Below are 18,565 nucleotides of genomic sequence, written 5' to 3' on the forward strand. Positions count from 1 at the left end.
GAAAAGAGGGCAAAGTTGTGCCACAGGCCCAGGGATTGCACAGGACCTGTCCTAGGCCTGCCTTGCCCGAGCTCCACATCCCCTCTCCTGTGGGATACGACTGCAAGGGAAGGGCTGGTGAGTTGGTGACAAACAGAAGGAGAGACAAGCAGGGAGGATGGTGAGAAACTGAGACTGGCTGAGGGATGGGAGAGAACTTTTATTGGAGAAAGCAGCTCCTTTGACCAGAGAGCAGCTCTTTGGCATGAAAAAAAATCTGTGTATGGGGATCTAAATCAACCCCCTGGGAGGGATGTAACAACCCAGGGTGCTGGACTGTGCCAGGCTCTGCAGTTCATTGCTTTTGTCTCACAGATGGAGGTTTTGGTATCTTGGACAGGAGTGCTCACCACAGTGAGCCTACAAAGCAGGAGGGGAAACGAGCAAACAACCTCAGTTTTTCTGAGTTTTCCCAACAAGCAGTTTGGGCTCTCTGGATGCCTCGAGCCAGCCAGAGGCTGTGCTCACTGGCAGCTGGTGTCAGGCTGCAGAAGCACGCCCCCGAGGAGGGCCATGGGGGTTTGTCCCCAGGCTATGACATCCCCCGTGGGCTGCCCTGCCTTGCACAGCGCCAGCGCCCGAACCTCCGTGGCGCTGAGCACTCGGCTCCACAGGTTCACCTGGCTCATCCACCCCGCAAAGCCGTTGGAGAAGGTGCCAAGCAGAGCGTCCCTGGCCTTGCCAAGGACCAGCGTGCCCCCAGCCCGGCTCACGTAGCCCTGCTGGACGCTCTTGGCTTTGCCAGCTGCTCCGTTGAGCCAGAGGCTGGCCGTTCCCTCCGCGGACGCCCAGGTCACGCAGTGGTGCAGCCAGCCCTGCGCCCCATGCTGCAGGGGAAAGCTGAGGAAGTGGCCTCCTAGCCACAGCCCCAGCTCTGCGCCCACGGTCACCACCAGCTCGTGGTCACTGTCCCCAGTGGAGTAGGACAGGATGGTCTGGCTGCCCACGGGCTGGGCTCTGCTCCAGAAGCACAGCGTGAAGGCTCGCAGAGACACGGCACGGAGGGGATGGACCTCCACAAAGCTCTCAATGTTTTCCACGGGGAAGTAGAAAGCTGGAAAGGTGCTGGATTTCGTACCTGAAATAACCCAAAAGCCAGCAGTTACATTTCCTATAAACAAGCCCACATTCTGGAGGGTAACACCCACGGAGCTGGTAGGGCTGTGGAGTCTGAGTTTCCAGTTACTGCTGGGTGCTGTGCCAGCAGGGAAGGGGTCTGGAAGATGAAAAGCTGAGCTGAGGTCCCCCACACAAATGTTTGGGAAAATCATGGTTTTCCCTCCTTCCTCCTCTTCTCTCATGTTGTATAAAACAGAGGTGATGGTTATTTATCCTGGGGGAACTGAGCTGAGCAGTTTTACTGTTTGTAAATTTGTGTTCCCGTGTGGCAGGAGAGAGCTGCAGCTGCTGTGGGAGTAGCTGGCTTAGGGCTGGCTTTTTCCATCAGCAGGTCCAGAGATGGGACAAAATTCTACCTGTGTGTGCCAGTACCAAACCTGTCAATGGTTTGGGCCCCCCAAGCTCAGCAGGGCTCTTCATCCTCACAAGGTGAGCTGGACTCAGCCTGTGTTTCTTACCTGTGTGGCTCAGTCCATTCAGCAGCTCTGTCTTCATGTCCTGGAGCTGCATCTGGATTTGGTCCAGCCTGAGGGTGAATTCCTCTGGATGACACTGTGCTGGAGCAATCAGACAGCTGAACTTACAGAGGGCTGGGACCCGCACAAGCTACATTTTCTAGCTGGAGCAAAAGCTGTGTTTCAAACTGCAGCTCCTCCCCTCGGTGTGGCTGTTCCCACACACCCCATGCACCAGACACACCTGAGCTGAGGGTCCTGACATGGTGCCAGGTAGCCCCAGGTGTGACACTCCAAAGGCAGGGCTGGCACACACCTTAAACGAGGGGTGCCAGCGGGGAGGCACACGGGCCACCTCCACGAGCAGGGACACTGCCCTCCCAGACAGGGATTCCAGCCCGTCCAACCGCAAGGACTGGCAGTGTCACACCCTCCCAGGGCTGTCTGTCCCCCCCAGGTGTCCCCTGGCCCTACCCTGGCCCCGCTGGGCTCGGAAGGAGGCCTCCACCACGCGGCCCCGCAGCGGCTGCGCGTGCCGGTAGTCGTTGCGCAGGGTGTGGTTGTGCCAGTCCAGCAGGGTGTTCTCCAGGAGCTGCACCTGGCACAGGGACAGGGACAAACACAGGCCACAGTGGCGTGGGGACATCACTCAGGGCACGGGGACATCACACAGGGCATGGGGACATCACACAGGGCATGGGGACAGCAGCTGTGCCCAGAGCTGCAGGGCAGGATGGCACAGGGACATCACAGGGACATCACACAGGGCACAGGGACAGAAGCTGTGCCTGGAGCTGCAGTGCAGAATGGCACAGGGACATCCCACAGGGCACAGGGACATCCCAGAGGGCACAGGGACAGCAGCTGTGCCCGGAGCTGCAGTGCACATCCTGCAGCTCGGGATTGCACTGGGATTCAGACAGGAATCCTCAGGGTCTCGTGCTGAGCAGCAGCTGGGGAAGGAGCAGGACTGAGGGCCCTTAGCAGCTAATCCATGAGAAAGGCTGGGGGAGTTCTGAGCTCCTGCCTGATGATAGCAGGGATGGAGACTTTGCTGCTATTCTGTACCTTTCTCACAAGTGCCTTCTGGCCTTCCCCTGCCAAAAAGAGTATTTCTTTTTCAAAGAGAGCACACTGTGATCCCCCACTACTGTGGTCTCAGTTTTATCTTTTTCTTCTCCTGGAAGAAAATGTTTCTGCTGCTTCTTTATTATTTATTAACTTAAAAGCATGACTTTCAGTGTAAGTCTACAGAAAACCCCTGAAATACCTTCTAATATCTGCCAATGATTCTGTAATTATTTTAATGTCATGAATAGCTCTTTTTTGGTGGTTTTTTTTGGCTTTTTTTTTTTTTTTTTCAGGGGGACTCTCTTGCAGTAGGTTTTGCCTTGTTAATTCTCACTGGTCTCCTCCTTTTTTATAGTGCTTCAGGGTGGCTGAGCTAAGCTGAGCAGAGAGTTTTGTTACCAGTCACCAGACCTCGGGTCACCTGCCACACGGCCTGACCCTGCTGCCACACACAGTGACAGCCACCTGTAACTCCAGCTGCTCAGGAACGCACCCCAAAAGCTCTGCGGGAGAGGTGCCCTAAGAGCTCCATGTTCACAAGATCCCTGGAGGACTGAAAGGGAAACGTTCAGAGGGAGGAGGAGCTGGTGGGAGGCAGCACTGACCTGAGTGTGTGACAGGACAATCGGGGAGTGGAAGATGGTCCAGATCACGCTCTCGGAGCACGGCGGGGTGGTCAGGGAGCCCTGGTACCTGTAGAAGTGTGAGAGGTTTTCTGGCAGCATGGCTTGGATGTCCAGAGAGCTGAGTGTTGTTGACTGACCTCCAAAGGAAGCAGAGATGGTATCAGCACTTAATGGGGAGGGAAGAGACAGGTGGAAGTGCTCCTGGAGCTGGCGTTGGCAAACTCCTCTGCCCGGAGCACTGGCCCATCAGATCTTTGGTGGAACTGGGTGGAGATGGAGAGGCATGAAAGGCCCTTTCTGGGTCTGTGTTTGTCAGTCAGGCATGTTTGGGTCCTGGGGGTGCTGGGCAGCTGCTCTCAGTGCTCTGCCAGTCCCTGGGGTGCTCCAGGAGGCACCAGGGGGTGTGCAGGCTGCAGGAAGCTGGTATTTGGTGCTGCACAGACCTCCAGGAATGCATTTATTGCAGCCCTGAGCACCTTCCCCACGGCCCTGGGCTGGAGTTGTGCAGGGCTGAGGATGCTCTGCCAGCACAGCAGAAAAATGTCTGTTCCCAGAGCCAGAGTGTACACACAGGCTGGGACACATCAGGGACAGAGAAAGGCACTCCCGGGTCTTACCTGCAAACCTGATCCTTGCCAGTTTGGAAATGAATTCGCTGTAGTAGGTGTTCTCAAAGTGCCCATCCTAAACACAGCACAGACACTTGATCAGAAGGTGGGACCTGCCTGACCTTCCCATTGCTGAGCCCTTGGGGGAGGCCAATTCATCAGCTGGGAGACAAAGAGAGCCAATACCACCACAGGTCTCCTGATGGGCTGGACAATGGTCAGGTTTGTACAGCCTGGGCAGAATAGTGAACAGGATTATTTTTTACTACTTTTAAAGCCAATCAAGTGTTCCCACTGCAAAGCAGAGCAAGGCTTGGAGGCACAGCAGGGAAACCCCACCTGATATTCTTATACTTATGGGGCAGTTTTCTGGGGCTCCCAAGGGGTATTGGCTGGTGTTGTGTGGAGCCCAGATGGCCCAGGGGAAGCACCCTAAAGAGGTGCCAGACCCCATCTCTTGGGACAGCAGTACAAACCTGGCCGGGGCTGCTCGTGTCTGAGGGAGCTCAGCCAGTGTCCCCTGCCCCAGCCTGGGTCACACCTACCGTGTACAGGAAGGCCAGCACAGCCAGCCCCTGGGGCTTGTCTTTGGCTTCTTCAAAGCTGGAGTAGTTGGCAGAGTTGTAGTGGACAATGTGCAGCTGCCAGGAGAGAGATGGGCTCGTTTAGAGAGAAGTGATCAATGGCTCCTGCGTGTTTAGAGGGACACACTGAAGGGACAGTCACCACCCCAGTTTGTGCTGTTTGTGCCTCATAGCAGGCCATAACAGGTTTGTAGTGACTGTGGGGGAATACCTCTGAAGAACATGAGTGCTCCTGCCATGGCTTTTCTTGGAGTTTTCTGTGCTACCAGCATCAGGCTCAGCCCTCCAGCATTGCCCTGCTTTCCCCCTTGTCTCCCTGCAGGCTCAGGGGGATGCAGCCCCCATTCCCATTGCCCTGCTTTCCCCCTTGTCTCCCTGCAGGCTCGGGGGGATGCAGCCCCCACTCCCATCACCCTGCTTTTCCCCTTGTCTCCCTGCAGGCTCGGGGGAATGCAGCCCCCATTCCCATTGCCCTGCTTTCCCCCTTGTCTCCCTGCAGGCTCGGGGGGATGCAGCCCCCATTCCCATTGCCCTGCTTTCCCCCTGGTCTCCCTGCAGGCTCGGGGGGATGCAGCCCCCATTCCCATTGCCCTGCTTTCCCCCTGGTCTCCCTGCAGGCTCTGTGGGATACAGCCCCCATTCCCATCGCCCTGCTTTCCCCCTGGTCTCCCTGCAGGCTCGGGGGGATGCAGCCCCCATTCCCATCGCCCTGCTTTCCCCCTGGTCTCCCTGCAGGCTCGGGGGGATGCAGCCCCCTGTCCCAGGGAGAGCCCCGGAGCCCTGAGCTCACGAACCTCGGCGAAGTAGCGCATGCCGTCGATGGTGTGCTCCGAGCCGCTGCTCTCCAGGTCCAGCCCTCCCCAGTGCAGGTGCATCTGGACAGCTGTGTAGACACCTGGGAGCCCTCTGGAGATGTTCATGGTGGGCGGCAAATCGATCTGGACTGAAAAATGACAGGCTTGGAGGCAGCAGGGGGTGCAGGCCTGCCCATCCCTGTGCTGGCTCCCGCAGTGCCGGTGGCACCTCCTGGGACCAGCAGGCACAGTCACCACCCCGGTGTGGCAGGGAAAACTGTGAACTTTAAAGCTGGGTGTGCTTGAAACCTTTCCTGGGCTCGGGCTGGTGCAGCACACCAGGCGCAAGCAGGACTGGGCATCCCCGGCTGTGCCTGCAGACCCCTTCTCCCCCGAGAGCCCTGGCTTTGGCAGCAGGCACAAATGGAAGCTGTAATGCTCAGCTCACCCAGCCCAGCACATCCGGCACAGGTCTGTTAACCACTTCCTTCCCAAGGCAGAAAAGGGGAATAGGAATCAGCACAGCCAGTGGCCTCGTCTGTTATCACAATTCCCAGCGAGGCCCCAGCCATTCTGGGAGCACCCTGTGGGTTTGAAAAGGCTGTGTCATTGCTGAAGGATTTGTGGAGACAAACCTCTTTTCTTCTCCTTGCCAAGGAGAAGTCACAAACCCTTTGTCTTCCTGCTAATTCACTGCCAGAAATCATAGATTATGTTAATAAATCTAGGAGTGGAAGTGCAGAATTGCTTCATCTAAATGAAAGCCCCCAGCATGTTACAAAAACTAGCAACTATCCTTGCAAAATGCAGCACAACATATTATTAATTAGTCATAGTTTGGGTTTCTGAGGAGTTTCTTTTGTTTGTGAACTGTTTATAGACAGACAAGACGAAAGCATGTTTCCTTTTAATATCCCAGAGGCTCTAGAGTGGGAGGGATAACATAATCTACCTTTTTCACAAGTTCCCTGCTGACTGCCTTCCATAATGAGGGTTATTTACTTCAAGTACCTCACCAGGGTTTCTACTTTCCAAAAACACAGCCAGGGAATTGTGTTGTGAGTTTGTAACAAGCTTCAGGCTCCTCTAAGATATTCTAGGCAAATATTTGCTGCAAGCACAAGGTAGGGAGCAGCCTGGTTTGCCTCTGCTTTCTCGTGGAGTGTGAGTGGGGAGTGTGAGTGCTCCGAGCTGGCAGTGCCTCCCTCCTGCTTTGCCCTGGCTCTGCCAGGCGGCGGAGAATCAGCTGGGTGAGCAGGGTGAGTGCAGCTGAGCCTTCCCCAGCACTCCTGCTCTGCAGCTTGGCCTCTGGCCATCCCTGCCTGCAGGGACAGCAGCCAGCCTGCCTGCCCAGCTCTGGCCCCTGGGAGTTACTGGGGCACTCTGGAGCTCCCAGTTAAATCTGCTCCTGGAGGAGGATGCACACATGGTTTAATTTTGGTTGTCCTCACTCGAGGACCAACCCTCTTTAAAACAAAAAGAAAGTGCAAATGCAAAAGGCTTTGTTAACCCCAGTCTGTCTGTGTGAGCACTCACACCACAGCCAACAGGCATTTTCAGGTAGGATTCAGCCTGGTGCTAACACCCCCACAAAAAAAAACTGAACCTGGTTTCCTTGGTGAGACATTTGGGGTTTGGCTCTGGGAGCCTGTAAGGAGAGTCCTGCTGATAAATCCCTCTCCTGTCCCTGTCAGATCTGCTGAGTGCTTTCCCTGAGAGATTCTGCTGCCCTGTCCCATCTCACTGAAGCCAGCAGAAAAGGCCAGCCTGACTCACAGGAGCTGTGAATAGGGACAGTGGTTTGTCTTTGTGCTTTAGGAAACTGCCCCGCATCAGAAAAGCATTGTTGGGAAGTTAACAAAAGAATGGACAAATACACGCATGCAGCCAAAATAGCTAAACCTGCAAGAATTAATGTCTAGGCAGGCAGGGCAGTAGTGCTGACAGAGAGCTGGGGCTGAACGCTGAGCTGGTGTGGGCCACACAAAAGGAGTTTCAATTTTCAGGAGCACAATCGCAGCAGTCTTCCTCTGCGGGCACCGCGTCCCTCAGCACTCTGCTGCCCTGCCCTCACACCGCATCTCTCTCTCTTTGCTGCAGGCAGGAAGAAAGAGCTGCTGTGCAAGACTCAGGAGCCGACAGCTTTATGTTCCCATCACCTTCCCAAGCCACTCATCCTCTCTCCCCTGCAGCCATTAGAAAATTCTCTCATTGCTCATCTGTAGTCCAAAGGCGTTATCCCAACAGTACCAGCTGATGAATTATTTAGGCAATGAATTACAGATTGCAGCAGGGGGATCTGGGATCTCCTAAATTATCAGCATTGCCCTGAAACTGTGTAGCCAAAGGGGGCTTTCAACATGTGCTGTGCTTCAGTTTCCTTTCCTGAGCCCCAAAATACCAATCCTCTGGTGAGGGAGGGATCCTCCTCTGTGTTGTACTTAGGGTGACCTACATCCAACCTTTGGGACGCAAAGGTTCCGTTCCTGTCACTTCTGATTCATGCACAGGCCAAAAGATGCATTTTTCTGCACGCAGAGCAGTCAGTGTGCCCCAAATACCTCTCACTGCTGCACTCCTGTTGTCTTGCAGCGCATTAAAGGAAAGGATCAATCTGGAATTCTGCAGCTGCATTTTATCCCCTTTTCATGTCCAACAGAGAAAACACCTTGCAGAAACCTAACTGCCTTCTATTTGTCTGATTTATTTATGTATTTCTGGAGAGCTTTCCTGGGTGACTTAGGAAAACAGCAAACCTAAGGGAGCAGAATGAAGTGAGATGGCAAAGTGAGTTCAAAACAAGAGCATTGGCTGGGAATGCATTTCCACAGCTGAAATAAAAGATCTGCTCCTGCAGTGGCCCGAGCCTTACCAGAGTGGCCGTTGTTGGTCATCCTGAGCTGCCCCTGCAAGGGCTCGTCGTAGCCGCCGAGCTCCAGCTGCAGCAGGGGGTTGAACCTCACTTTCCTCCTCTGGATGTCAATCGGGGACTGCTGCTTGCCAGCACAGTCTGGGAAGTGCTGTCCCCAGTGCTCCTCATCCAGCTCTCCTTCTCCTGCAGGGGAGGCACGGCAGGGGACAGGGATGTGCTGTTAGTCAGCAGCCAGAGCGCTCTCCCCATGTGCCAGCAGGAAATGCCGGTCTAATTATTGGCACGCCAGGAGCTGCTGCCATAACAGGTCGCTTTGCCTTCCCCAGAGTGAAAATGCACATTATTGTGTCTGCAGGACAACTGTGCTGCGAAGTAAGAAACCTGCATTGCAGCAGCGGCTCGGTGATCGCTGGAGGCTGAACTCCACCAGAAGAGGAGGGTGTTTACAGGGAAATGGGGATTTAAATGGGTCCCAGCTGCCAGAGGTGTGGAATTGGCTTCTTAACCGGTGCGAGTGAATAGGATCAGGGCAATAGGCAGGAAAGCTCAGCTTGGGATCAGGAACTGACAGCAATTAGCTATTTTTAACTAGGGAGAGAGCAATTGCAATATTGCAACTCTTCAACAATATCCTTTGTTTTGACTTAGCCCACTGAAGATCACAAAAGGATTAACACTTACTTCAGTGAGCTCTGCAAACAACCCCCTGAGCAAATGAAATTTAGATAAAATTTCAGCAAAAAAAATTATAAATACCTAAAAAAGTACTTCTTAGTGCTCTGTACTGCCTGGGATATGACAATAAAATAAGAAGCAGGCAGTATTTAAAGCTTTTCCTTGCAGGATCATCCAAAGGGCAGCTTTTCTTCTAACACATTCTAAAGATTTCCCCCACTGTTTGAACCTGGTTGTGCTGCCAACCCTGACAATGTGTCCTAACCACACAAAGGAGTAAAAAGAGGTGACATTGAGGAGAATCACTTTCAAGACACGGAGGCATCAATGAAGTAGAATAAATTAGCTGCTCTGTGATCTCTCACTAAGGGACAGCCAGGCTGCTGCTGCAGCGCAGAAGGGAAGGGAAGGGAGCCTGTTGAGCAGCAGCAGCCCCAGAGCAGCCCCTTTTTTACCTTTGTATGTCCAGGACACCTCGTGGCAGCGGCCGAGGGGCACCAGGAGCAGGAGCGCTGCCATCAGCATGTCTGTGTTGTACCTGCAGCACAGCCGAGAGGGAGACTGGTTAAAAACCCCTCAGAAACCCCAAAGGCTGGTTTTCTCCAGGCCTGGCCTTTCCAGCAGCCCTGCTGCCCCTCTGCTCACCCACCCCCAGCAGGATAATGGGTTTGGCCAGTCAGCTCTGCTGGCCCTTTGGCTGAGCTGTCCCCGCAGAGGGGACAGGTCCCCCCGATGGCCAGAGCTGATGGCCCCGGGTCTGTCTGACCCCTGCACAGCTTTTCCTGTCCTTTCATTCCCGATGAATGGCATGAAAAGCTTCTCGCTGCAAGTATGGGTACAGCAGAGCTTTGTAAGCAGAAACACCCAGCCCAGGCCTCAGAGCTGCTCCCCTTTGCAGAGCAAGGACCAAGGCAGAAGGCATCCGGAGGACTGGATTTCAAAAGTGCAGAGCATTCACAATCCTACTAGAAATCAAAACTGTAGACACTTAGCTCCTCTGAGATTCGGAGACTGGGTTTAAAAGCACTCCATACCCCTGAGCCTCAGCATTCAAAGCATTCTGCTTTCAACACCTTCCCTCATCACTGAAAATCTAGTTTTGAATGGGAGAGATTTGAAACCTTTGAAAAATTCAGAGCTCTCAAAAACTACTTAGACTTGTAAGGTGCAGCAGACTGCAAACCTGATGGCTTTTCAAAAAACATGCAGGAATTCAAATAAAAACTAGCAGGTGACAGGTGTCTAAATGCTCTTGTGGACTTCTGTATCTCTTCAGACACTTGATTTCCTTAAAAACGTGTCCCAAGCAAATACTTGTCTGTGGTCCAGTAAAAGTCATTTGGCAGAACAGGGAACAGACCATGGATTCTCTCCCTGCCTTTTTGTATCCTGTCACCAGGAAATGCCATTCCTTTTGAAAATCCTCCTCCTCCCTCAGGAATGACACGCTGCTGGCAGCCCTTTCTTCCCAGCCGTGGCCCCCAGCTCCTAAACCCCTGGTTTCAAAACAAAAGGGGAGCAGAATTCTCCCCAGGAATGGAATTTTTACCTTCTATGGAAGAGAACTGGAGATTCCAACAAAAGCAGCATAGCTGGGCTGTTGATTTTAGGTGATGGGCAGCAATATTAAACACGAGGAAAGAAAACTCAGATCAGTGAAATCTCAGCACTTCTGTTCCCAGCGTCCCTGCTGCTTGTGATCAAATTGGCAATTATTTTCAGGAACAAGGTGATTTCCAGCCACTCAGCCAGGTGGCAGCAACTGAGGTGAGCCTGGGGGTGAGGGTCAGGCTGAGCTGCACAGCAGGCAAGACCCGGTGTGGCAGTTTGGGGCAGTTTGGGTGGCAGTTTGGGTGGCAGTTTGGGGCAGTTTGGGGCAGTTTGGGTGGCAGTTTGGGTGGCAGTTTGGGCAGGACAGGCCCCAGGATGCCGCAGCACAGGCAGTCTTGCTCATTCTGTGATTCTATGAATAATAACAGCAATTCAACAGTAAGAGGCACAGGTGAGCTACAGGTGCCACGAGAACCCAGGTTTCTGTGCTGGAGACCAGAAGCAGGTATTTGACTCAAAATCTTCTTTGCAAGTGAATTGTTAACGTGAAAAGGCCTTTCCTGGGTTGCTGGTTTGTGCAGTGCATATTTAATCTTTGGGAACTGCTGTAATATTGAGCTGATTAACCAAATGTGGTTTTTCCCTCTCTCCTCTGAAGAAGTCATTTATTCTGACGGTTGCACTGAACTGTGTAAGGACCAAACTAAGCAAACCTGCCCTGCAATGCACTTCTTAATCCTTGTGTACCCAGTTGTGTAAATAGGCTTTGAAATTAGCTGAGGGCGAAATTTTGGGGGTTTACACCTCTCTGCACTTCAGGATTCCACACAGCAGCACAGGAGGGTGTGAAGAAGAGCCAGGCACAGGGGATCACCTCTGCACTGGAATTCATTTTTAATGGAGCTTTTGCAACATTTGTGACATTTCACTTGACATCAGCAGGGGCTGTCGGTGCTCAGCACACCCAAACCCCACATCTGTGCTAGCTCAAATTCTTGTCTTTAAGGCCCCTTCTAACCCAAACCATTCTGTGACCCTGAAGACACAGCAGTCTGTGGAAAGGATTTACTAAGGGCACAAAGCATGAATTTGTTTTGGGGTTAGGACAGAACAATAATTTCAATTAAGTTTTTTAAATGTATTTGGATCTTGAGCTTCTAACTAGGGGCTGAATGTTATGGAAGTCCTCCTGTATAAGTATTGCCCATGTCAACCACTGGTTACTGGTTCTTGGGGCTTTTTTAGTGTATGTGGTATTAAACCTGGCTGGCCTGAGGCTTGTCTTGGTCAGCTCTTTTGCTGCTTGGACATAATTTCTGGAGAGAAGAATGGACACGGTGCCTGGGAACTCCAGGCAGCACGGCAGCCCCGTGCCTGAGGTGAGCTGGGGGTCCACAGGTGGGGACTGGAACAGGACTCATCTCTGCACCGAGATTCAGCCAGTGAGAAAATCTGGTGTTGTGTATGTCAGCCATGAATATTCTTGGCGTGATTTCTTCCCAGCAGCAGGGAACTTTCACACAGACCTCGGCCTTCCCCCTCCCGCCTCGACTGCAGTAGGAAATAAGCCTTTTATCCCACATCGTTGGCTTCCATGCTCTCCACTTTCATCTCTACAGTTTCCCCTGACTCTTTGCCATCTTTTAAATCCTGCTTCTCCCAGGCTATTCTCTCTGTCCTCACTGGCCTAAAGCTCAGCTCAAGTCTGACATTCTGAGAATTGGTGGCCACATTAAAACCTTGGTGTGGCATTGAAGTAGCTGGCTCAAACCTCAGTGCTCCTTTGACCCAGAACTTGAAAGGGTTAACTCCTCTGCCTCTGAATCAGCAGGAATTCCATCGGGGCTTGCAGGAAGAGCTGCATCACTCCCCAGCCCAGCAAACGTTTGGCCAGGAAAAGGCTGTCTGAAGTGAGATGGACAGAGTGCCTTCAATCAGACCATTCAGGTTTTTCTGAGTGAGTCTGAAACCTCTTCAAACAGAGCTCTCTCTGCTGAGGTTGGGCTGGATGAGTGAAGGCATCCAGAGCCTACACAAGTTTTATGAAAGGCAAAGATCAGCCAGTGCTGGCAGGCCCAGACCCATGAGGAAAGCTGACAATAGCTGTGCGGATTGAAACACGAGATTCTTTTATTCGACAATTCCTGTAATGTTTCTACATCTTATTTCCAAAACTGGCCCTCTTTTCTTTGATATTTTGCCCAGGCTTTTTTTCTTTCCTTCCCTTTTTGCCCCTGGTTTTCAAGTACATACAGAGATCACAGAGGCAGAAAAGCGCTGGAATTCATTTCTCCAGTTCACACAATCCCTTTAGACCTCCTTCATCTTATACAATATTTTGATGTATTCGACTAAATTTAATCATAGAATCAGAATGGTTTGGTTTGGAAGGGACCTTAAAGAATATCTAGTCCAACCCTGTGCCATGGGCAGGGACACCTTCTTACCTTCTTCTGATATAAATTCAGACACCTTTATGATTCTGCTGAAGCTTTGTGGAAGAAATGGGCTTTGAGGCAGTCAGAGACAGACACCAGAGATCTCCACCAGTGCTCCTGAAGGCAGGATTTGCCCATTTGAAAGCAGAGAGGTTTCCTCTGCGAATTCCATTTCACGCTCTAACAGATCTCAGCATTAGCTACCTGCACTTCATTGTCAACCTAAATTTTCTTTTGCTCAGTTTCAGCCAATTACTCTTAGTTATAGCTGTAACCCTTGGATTATCTTAAAATAGTTTTCCCTTTTTAATGTTCACATCACTTCTGGGGTGGTTATCACCTCGCTGCACCATGGCAGGAGCAGCCTTTCACTGCCATTTCCCCAAGGTGGAGAAAAGGACAATGTGATGCTATAAAAAGGAGAGAACATGGTCAAATAATCCCTCTTCATTTTCATTTCCAGGAAATGTCATTACAGCTCTTGTAATGTCTCTTTAGGGCTGCTCTACAGGCTTTGCTGAAAGGGGATTTCACGTTCTGGATCTCTGCTTGAGACTTTGGAAGAGAGCAAAGCGTGAAGGCAGGATTAGGAAGGGGGAGGCCAGACTGCATTGTGTGTGAGGAGCACTGCAACGTGGTCTGAGTGTGGGGATGGAGGAGCTGTGTGAGAGAGAGCCTTGGAGAAAGGTTGCCATCATGCCAGGGCTCTGTGCTGTGCACTGGATGGGACAGAGAAGCAATAACTGGGTGCCAAGGCAGGGTGGCAGCACGTGCCAATAGCTGTTCACAGTGTAATTAGTGCTTTACACCTATCTGCACTGCTCCCCTAAAAATGCTCAGTTTGCTCCTCATCTCCCAGTGTTATGGCAGGCAGAGGAAGCACAACTGCTGCTCCATCTCTCTGAAAATGGACATTAGCAGTGCACAAACAAAGGAGAAGACCCCAAGGCCCTTAACAAACAAACAAACAGTGCACAGAACAAGTAAGGGCTCTGGAAAGTGCTGCTGCTCATTGCTGGGTAAGCACTTTTCCTTTCTGCATTGTGTGTTGAGCAGCTGTGACATCCAGTGGCCAAACACAATACGGTTGGGTCTGGTACAGACCTCTTCATACGTGGTAACAATAACAGAGCCCTTCCACGGCACTTTTCATCTTCAAAAAGCTGCACAAGCACGAATTCATTAACCCCTGCACGGCTCACAGGGCAGAGCAATGCAGCGATCCCAAAAGTACACATGGGAGGGGACAGCACTCTCCAAAGGCATGGCAATCAGCTCTCCAGGCACGTGGAGAACCTGCTGCAGCACCAGAGGGCAGGACCTTCAGCCCCAAGGCAAGGAGCTGAGAGATAAGGGATCAGAAAGGTGCAGCTCACTCAGCACCTGATGAAGACGCCACACCTGAGGGATGGGTTGTGCTTGTTTTCCCAAGAGCAAAAAAGTCCATGGAAAAAGAGAGGAAAAGATGGGGAAAGCTGAGAGATCCCAGCAGGACCAGAGCTGCTTTGGAAGAGATCCTTTGTCAGAGGCCTGAGGAAAAAGCTTCAGCAGAGATTTTCTGAAAACATCCGAGGACATTGCTGACAAATGTGGAAGGCAGGGAAGGCAGCACAGATGTGGATTTGGATTAAGAAATGCAGCGGTGGAATGGAAGAAATGTGACTACAAGGAGATGCCATCTTAAACTTCTTTTCCAGCCCAGGCAGTAAACCAGCCTTGAGAGAGATGCTGTGTTTTATATGGGTGTGTGGGGTGCCAATGCAGACATGCCTGCTCCTCTTGATGAGAAAAGCAGACTTCAATGAGATGCATTCAGAGATGCAGGCTGGGGACAGGCGCACCCAGTTTCAGTGACCAAGGCACCAGTCCCTGCTTTCCCGAGGTCATCAGTGCCCCGTGTTTGCTTGCTCAGCTCTGCAGGGGCTGTTTCTGCAGGCAAGGTCATTGCAGGGACATTCAGAAGGAGCCAAGTGCCCACAGTGCCTCCTCTCCCAGCAGCTCATCACCACTGCACTCTGAGGAGCTAAGAGTGATGATGGGAGCTGAAAGTGTTTCCCATGAGAATGAGGTTGATTTTTAAGGCAGGAAGACAACATGAAGGAAATTTTAATCCTGCTGTCTCTGTTGTACCTGTTCTGTGGCAAGAGGATCCTGCTTGATAACTCTTGTGCTTTACATAACTATTTTGCACCCATTAAGGAAACAAATTAGGTGTTTTGGGACTACTCTTTCTTTTTTTTTTTTTTTTTCAGGTTATCATTCAAAAAACCCCCAATCTTAAACACCAAAAATCAATTCCTAGCTTTCTTTCCTCTTCATAGTGGAATACATTTCAAAGAGAGGGGAAAGGCCCTGCTCAGGAAGGAGCCTCAGACACCCTGAGAGGCAGTGCAGGACTTGCACTCTGGCCTCCATAGAGAGGATTACTTCACGATTTCAGCGTGGTTGCAACAAGCAGCTGTGGCCTTTGGATCCACAACTCGTGGCAATTAACATCCAGCTGGTTCAGAAGCTTTCAGTCTCCCTGCAAATCACCATATCAGATCATCAGCTCCTGGGAAATGTACTCTTTGGTATCAGCACCCTGATTCATGCATCGGTTCCCTTCCAAACGGCCATTCCCCATGCCCTGGGAATGCATGTGATAGCTGTCAATGTAGGTTAGCGTTTCCACTAGTAAAGAATATCCTGCCTGGTCCTGAGTGTCTCACACAGCCCTCGTGTACTCAGGGAGGCTGATGATGGAGCTGCTCTACACAGACCCACACTAACCATATGGACTAACCAGCCCTTCCCCAGCCCTGGAGAAGACAGCATAATGAAGACTGGAAGTTAAGAGCATTAAGAAAGCTGGAAGTGCTGGGAGTTAAGAGCATTAAGAAAGCCATGAGGTCTGTCACCTCCAGCCATTTCACTATTCATGTGCCTAAAGGTGCCTCACTGCAGGGTGAAGCTGTGAGACAAAGGCATGGCAGAAAACGGGATGAAAAGTGAGGGAGAAGGATGTAAAGTCAGAGGAGGCTCTGAATGCCTGGAAGAAAACATCTTGAACAGTCATTCCACAATTTAATAGATACCCAGGAAGAACATTAGTCACTCTGCCATTACCTTTCCAAAGAACGTTCCTTAAAAGCAGCAGGATCTGCAGGGTTGATGAAAGCAGAAATCTGAGTGACAGCGTGCTCACGTCCGCACCCAGCGGCCTCCCCCTGGAGATCCCACCTGGACTGAAGTGAGGTGCACAACCTGGCTCCCCGAGATGCAGAGCTGCCCTCCCGAAGGAACCTGCTCAGAGCACGAGCAGGCTGGCACTGGCTGAAGTGGAAGGAGCAGGTGAGGGAGGTGCCCACGCAGCCACCCAAGCACATCTTCAGGTGTTCTGGGAGGCACTGGGGGGAAAGAGGAGTCCCTGAGCATGCAGGAAGTGCTTTCAAGGTGCTCCGAAAGCTCACGCCCTGGAATGTGCCCTGCACTGCTAATGGTTATTAGCACTTGAGTGCATCGAGAACAAGTCCTGATCTGTGGTGGTTCTGCTGTGCCTTGGCACCCTCAGCTGCCTGAACCAGTGATTTCACACTCTGCAGAGCTCAGAAGGCTCCTGCCCAACTGCTCTAAACAGGGCAGGGAAAGGCTGGCCCGGCTGGCTTCTGTGCTCATCAGCCTGCTGCAAGCCACCAAAAATGTACATTTATCACACTTCCAATTTTACCTGTAAAGCACAGGGAAGGCGAGGCCTTGCGGTGGAGGGATTTTGCTCCGAAGGGTCGTTCTCCATTTGTGGCTGGTGGGTGCCTGGGAGCCAGGTCTGTGCCGTGGTTTTCCCCCCCAGCTCCAGCAGCAGTTCCTCTGCTGTGTCAGTGTTCCTGTGTGGGCTGTTGAATGGGAACACTGGCTTTGTGTGTCCCCAAACTCTCTGTCCCCAGTGTCCACCCCATTAGCCATTGAGGCCCCTTCCAAACAGTGAAATATTTAAAGGGTGTACTGAGTATTAGATAAGCTGGTAACAAGCTTGTGTTCCCAAAGAAACTCCTGCTTCCTAGAAACCTCATAGCCTTGGGGATGCTCTTTAAAGCAAGACAAAAAGGAAAATCAGGCAGGATACACGACTGAGCAGCAGCACTTTCAACACCAGCTCTGAGTTTAATTTTAACATGTATGGCACAGCGCGAGTTTAAATCTGCTGATCCAGGAAAAAATTATCCCAACACCTGAACGATTCCAGGCTTGTGCTCATGGATGCCTGAGCACTGCTGCCTGCAGCCCCATGTCCCCAGCTGTGCCTCCGGGGGACAGGGGCCAGCGTGGCTCCTGGCACGGTGTCCAGGGGTCCTGCTGGGATGGGGAATGCAGGCTCCAGCCGAGGCAATCTGCTTTGTGCTGCCTCTGTGCCCGCAAGGGAGGGAGGGTGAGGCAGGGGACAAGTCCTAAACTCCTCCTGAGAAGTTCTGAGGGAGAGCTCAGTGCTCCGGGCAGGGGGTTTGCTTTGAACCCCACCTCTGCCCCCCACCAGGCCAATTATGACCTTTTAGAATACGTTTTGTCCCCAAAGAGCACCCTGCTGTACTTCAGCATCAGCCTTTGCTGGCTACTACAGTGTTTAATTTCCCTCAGCCTCAGGCTTTCTTGTGCTCCATTTTCTTTAGCTCATTATAAGACTTGACACCTCTGTGTGATTTTCCTGCATGGCAATAAAGGCAGAGATAGTGAAGCATCTCTAATCCAGCAGTTAAAATGCATCATAAAAATGCAGTTTTAGGATTTCCAGCATCTGGAATGTGTTTTTACAGGGACTGTTCCCCTCCTGTGCCCTCACAGGAAGGGTGAGGCTGCAGGATGAGCAGTGCTGCCAAGGACACAGCTGTAAGGGGCACAATGTGCATTTTTGGGGGGCTGGCACTTCAAAGAGTTATCTCCCTGCCACAGTTCAATTCCAAGGGCTTTTCCTGCCCAATGGTGCCTTATCTCAGCTGGGCAGGACCCAGCAGCATTCCGACCTGATTCACGGCTGTGCAGGGAAGGCACAAACCCCGCACACAGGGGACACAGGGCACTGCCACAAACCAGGCTGGCACAGGGCCTGTCCCTCTGCTGTCCCAGCCCGGGGTCACAGCCGGTCTGAGGGCACTCGGAATGCCTCGGGAAGGTCAGTCCAGCTGCCTGCCTTTGCTCTTTATTGGACTTTAAGCTTGGCCCGAGGGAATGTTCTCAGGAAGGAAAGAAAAATGTGCCCAGGAGGTACATCAGGCACAGGCTGGCAGGGCAGGGCGAGGCAGGGCTGGAGGAGCACAAACTTCACCGATGAGCGAGCGATAAAACGGCTTTGTTGGTGCGGTCAGGGTGAACCGGGCACTGCCACATCCTCACAGACAGAACACAGAATGGTTGGGCTCGCTGGGACCTGAAAGCTCAACCCATCCCAGCCCTGCCACGGGCAGGGACACCTTCCCCTATCCCAAACACTCGGGAAAGTTTGTGTTCCTGCTGGCGTCACAGCCCAACCTTTCCACACTGGGAAAAGTTTGTGTTCCTGCTGGCACACTGCTGTGAGGTGTCACAGCCACCATTAGGGCTCCTTCTCCCCCCCAGGAAGTGTGATGGTTATTCACTTCAAAATCAGAGTGAGTATTTATTGTGTTTGTAATTAGCCTTTCCCTGGAACTATTACGAACACACACAGCCGTTCCAGCCTTCCTCTTTCCAGGTTTACTCGTTATTCCCACACCCTCTCAGTCT

General features: G+C 52.0%; 1 protein-coding gene across 2 annotated transcripts; it reads right to left on the reverse strand.

Moving 5' to 3' along the window:
- Positions 1-115: 115 nt before the first annotated feature.
- Positions 116-17,267, reverse strand: CA6 (carbonic anhydrase 6). 2 transcript variants are annotated; one of them, XM_038159561.1, is made up of 10 exons: positions 15,941-17,267; positions 9,299-9,381; positions 8,169-8,351; positions 5,297-5,445; positions 4,464-4,559; positions 3,928-3,994; positions 3,290-3,447; positions 2,088-2,211; positions 1,617-1,715; positions 116-1,117 (listed from the first exon to the last, which is right to left on the reverse strand). In XM_038159561.1, the coding sequence occupies exons 1-10, from the start codon at positions 16,198-16,200 to the stop codon at positions 504-506; spliced, it is 1,833 nt and encodes a 610-aa protein (XP_038015489.1). In that variant the 5' UTR covers positions 16,201-17,267; the 3' UTR covers positions 116-503. The 2 variants fall into 2 exon arrangements, with proteins under 2 accessions (XP_038015489.1, XP_038015490.1); XM_038159562.1 differs by lacking the exon at positions 15,941-17,267 and adding an exon at positions 9,493-9,620.
- Positions 17,268-18,565: the final 1,298 nt, after the last annotated feature.

The sequence above is a fragment of the Motacilla alba genome, chromosome 21 (assembly GCF_015832195.1).
Source record: "Motacilla alba alba isolate MOTALB_02 chromosome 21, Motacilla_alba_V1.0_pri, whole genome shotgun sequence".
NCBI lineage: Eukaryota > Metazoa > Chordata > Aves > Passeriformes > Motacillidae > Motacilla > Motacilla alba.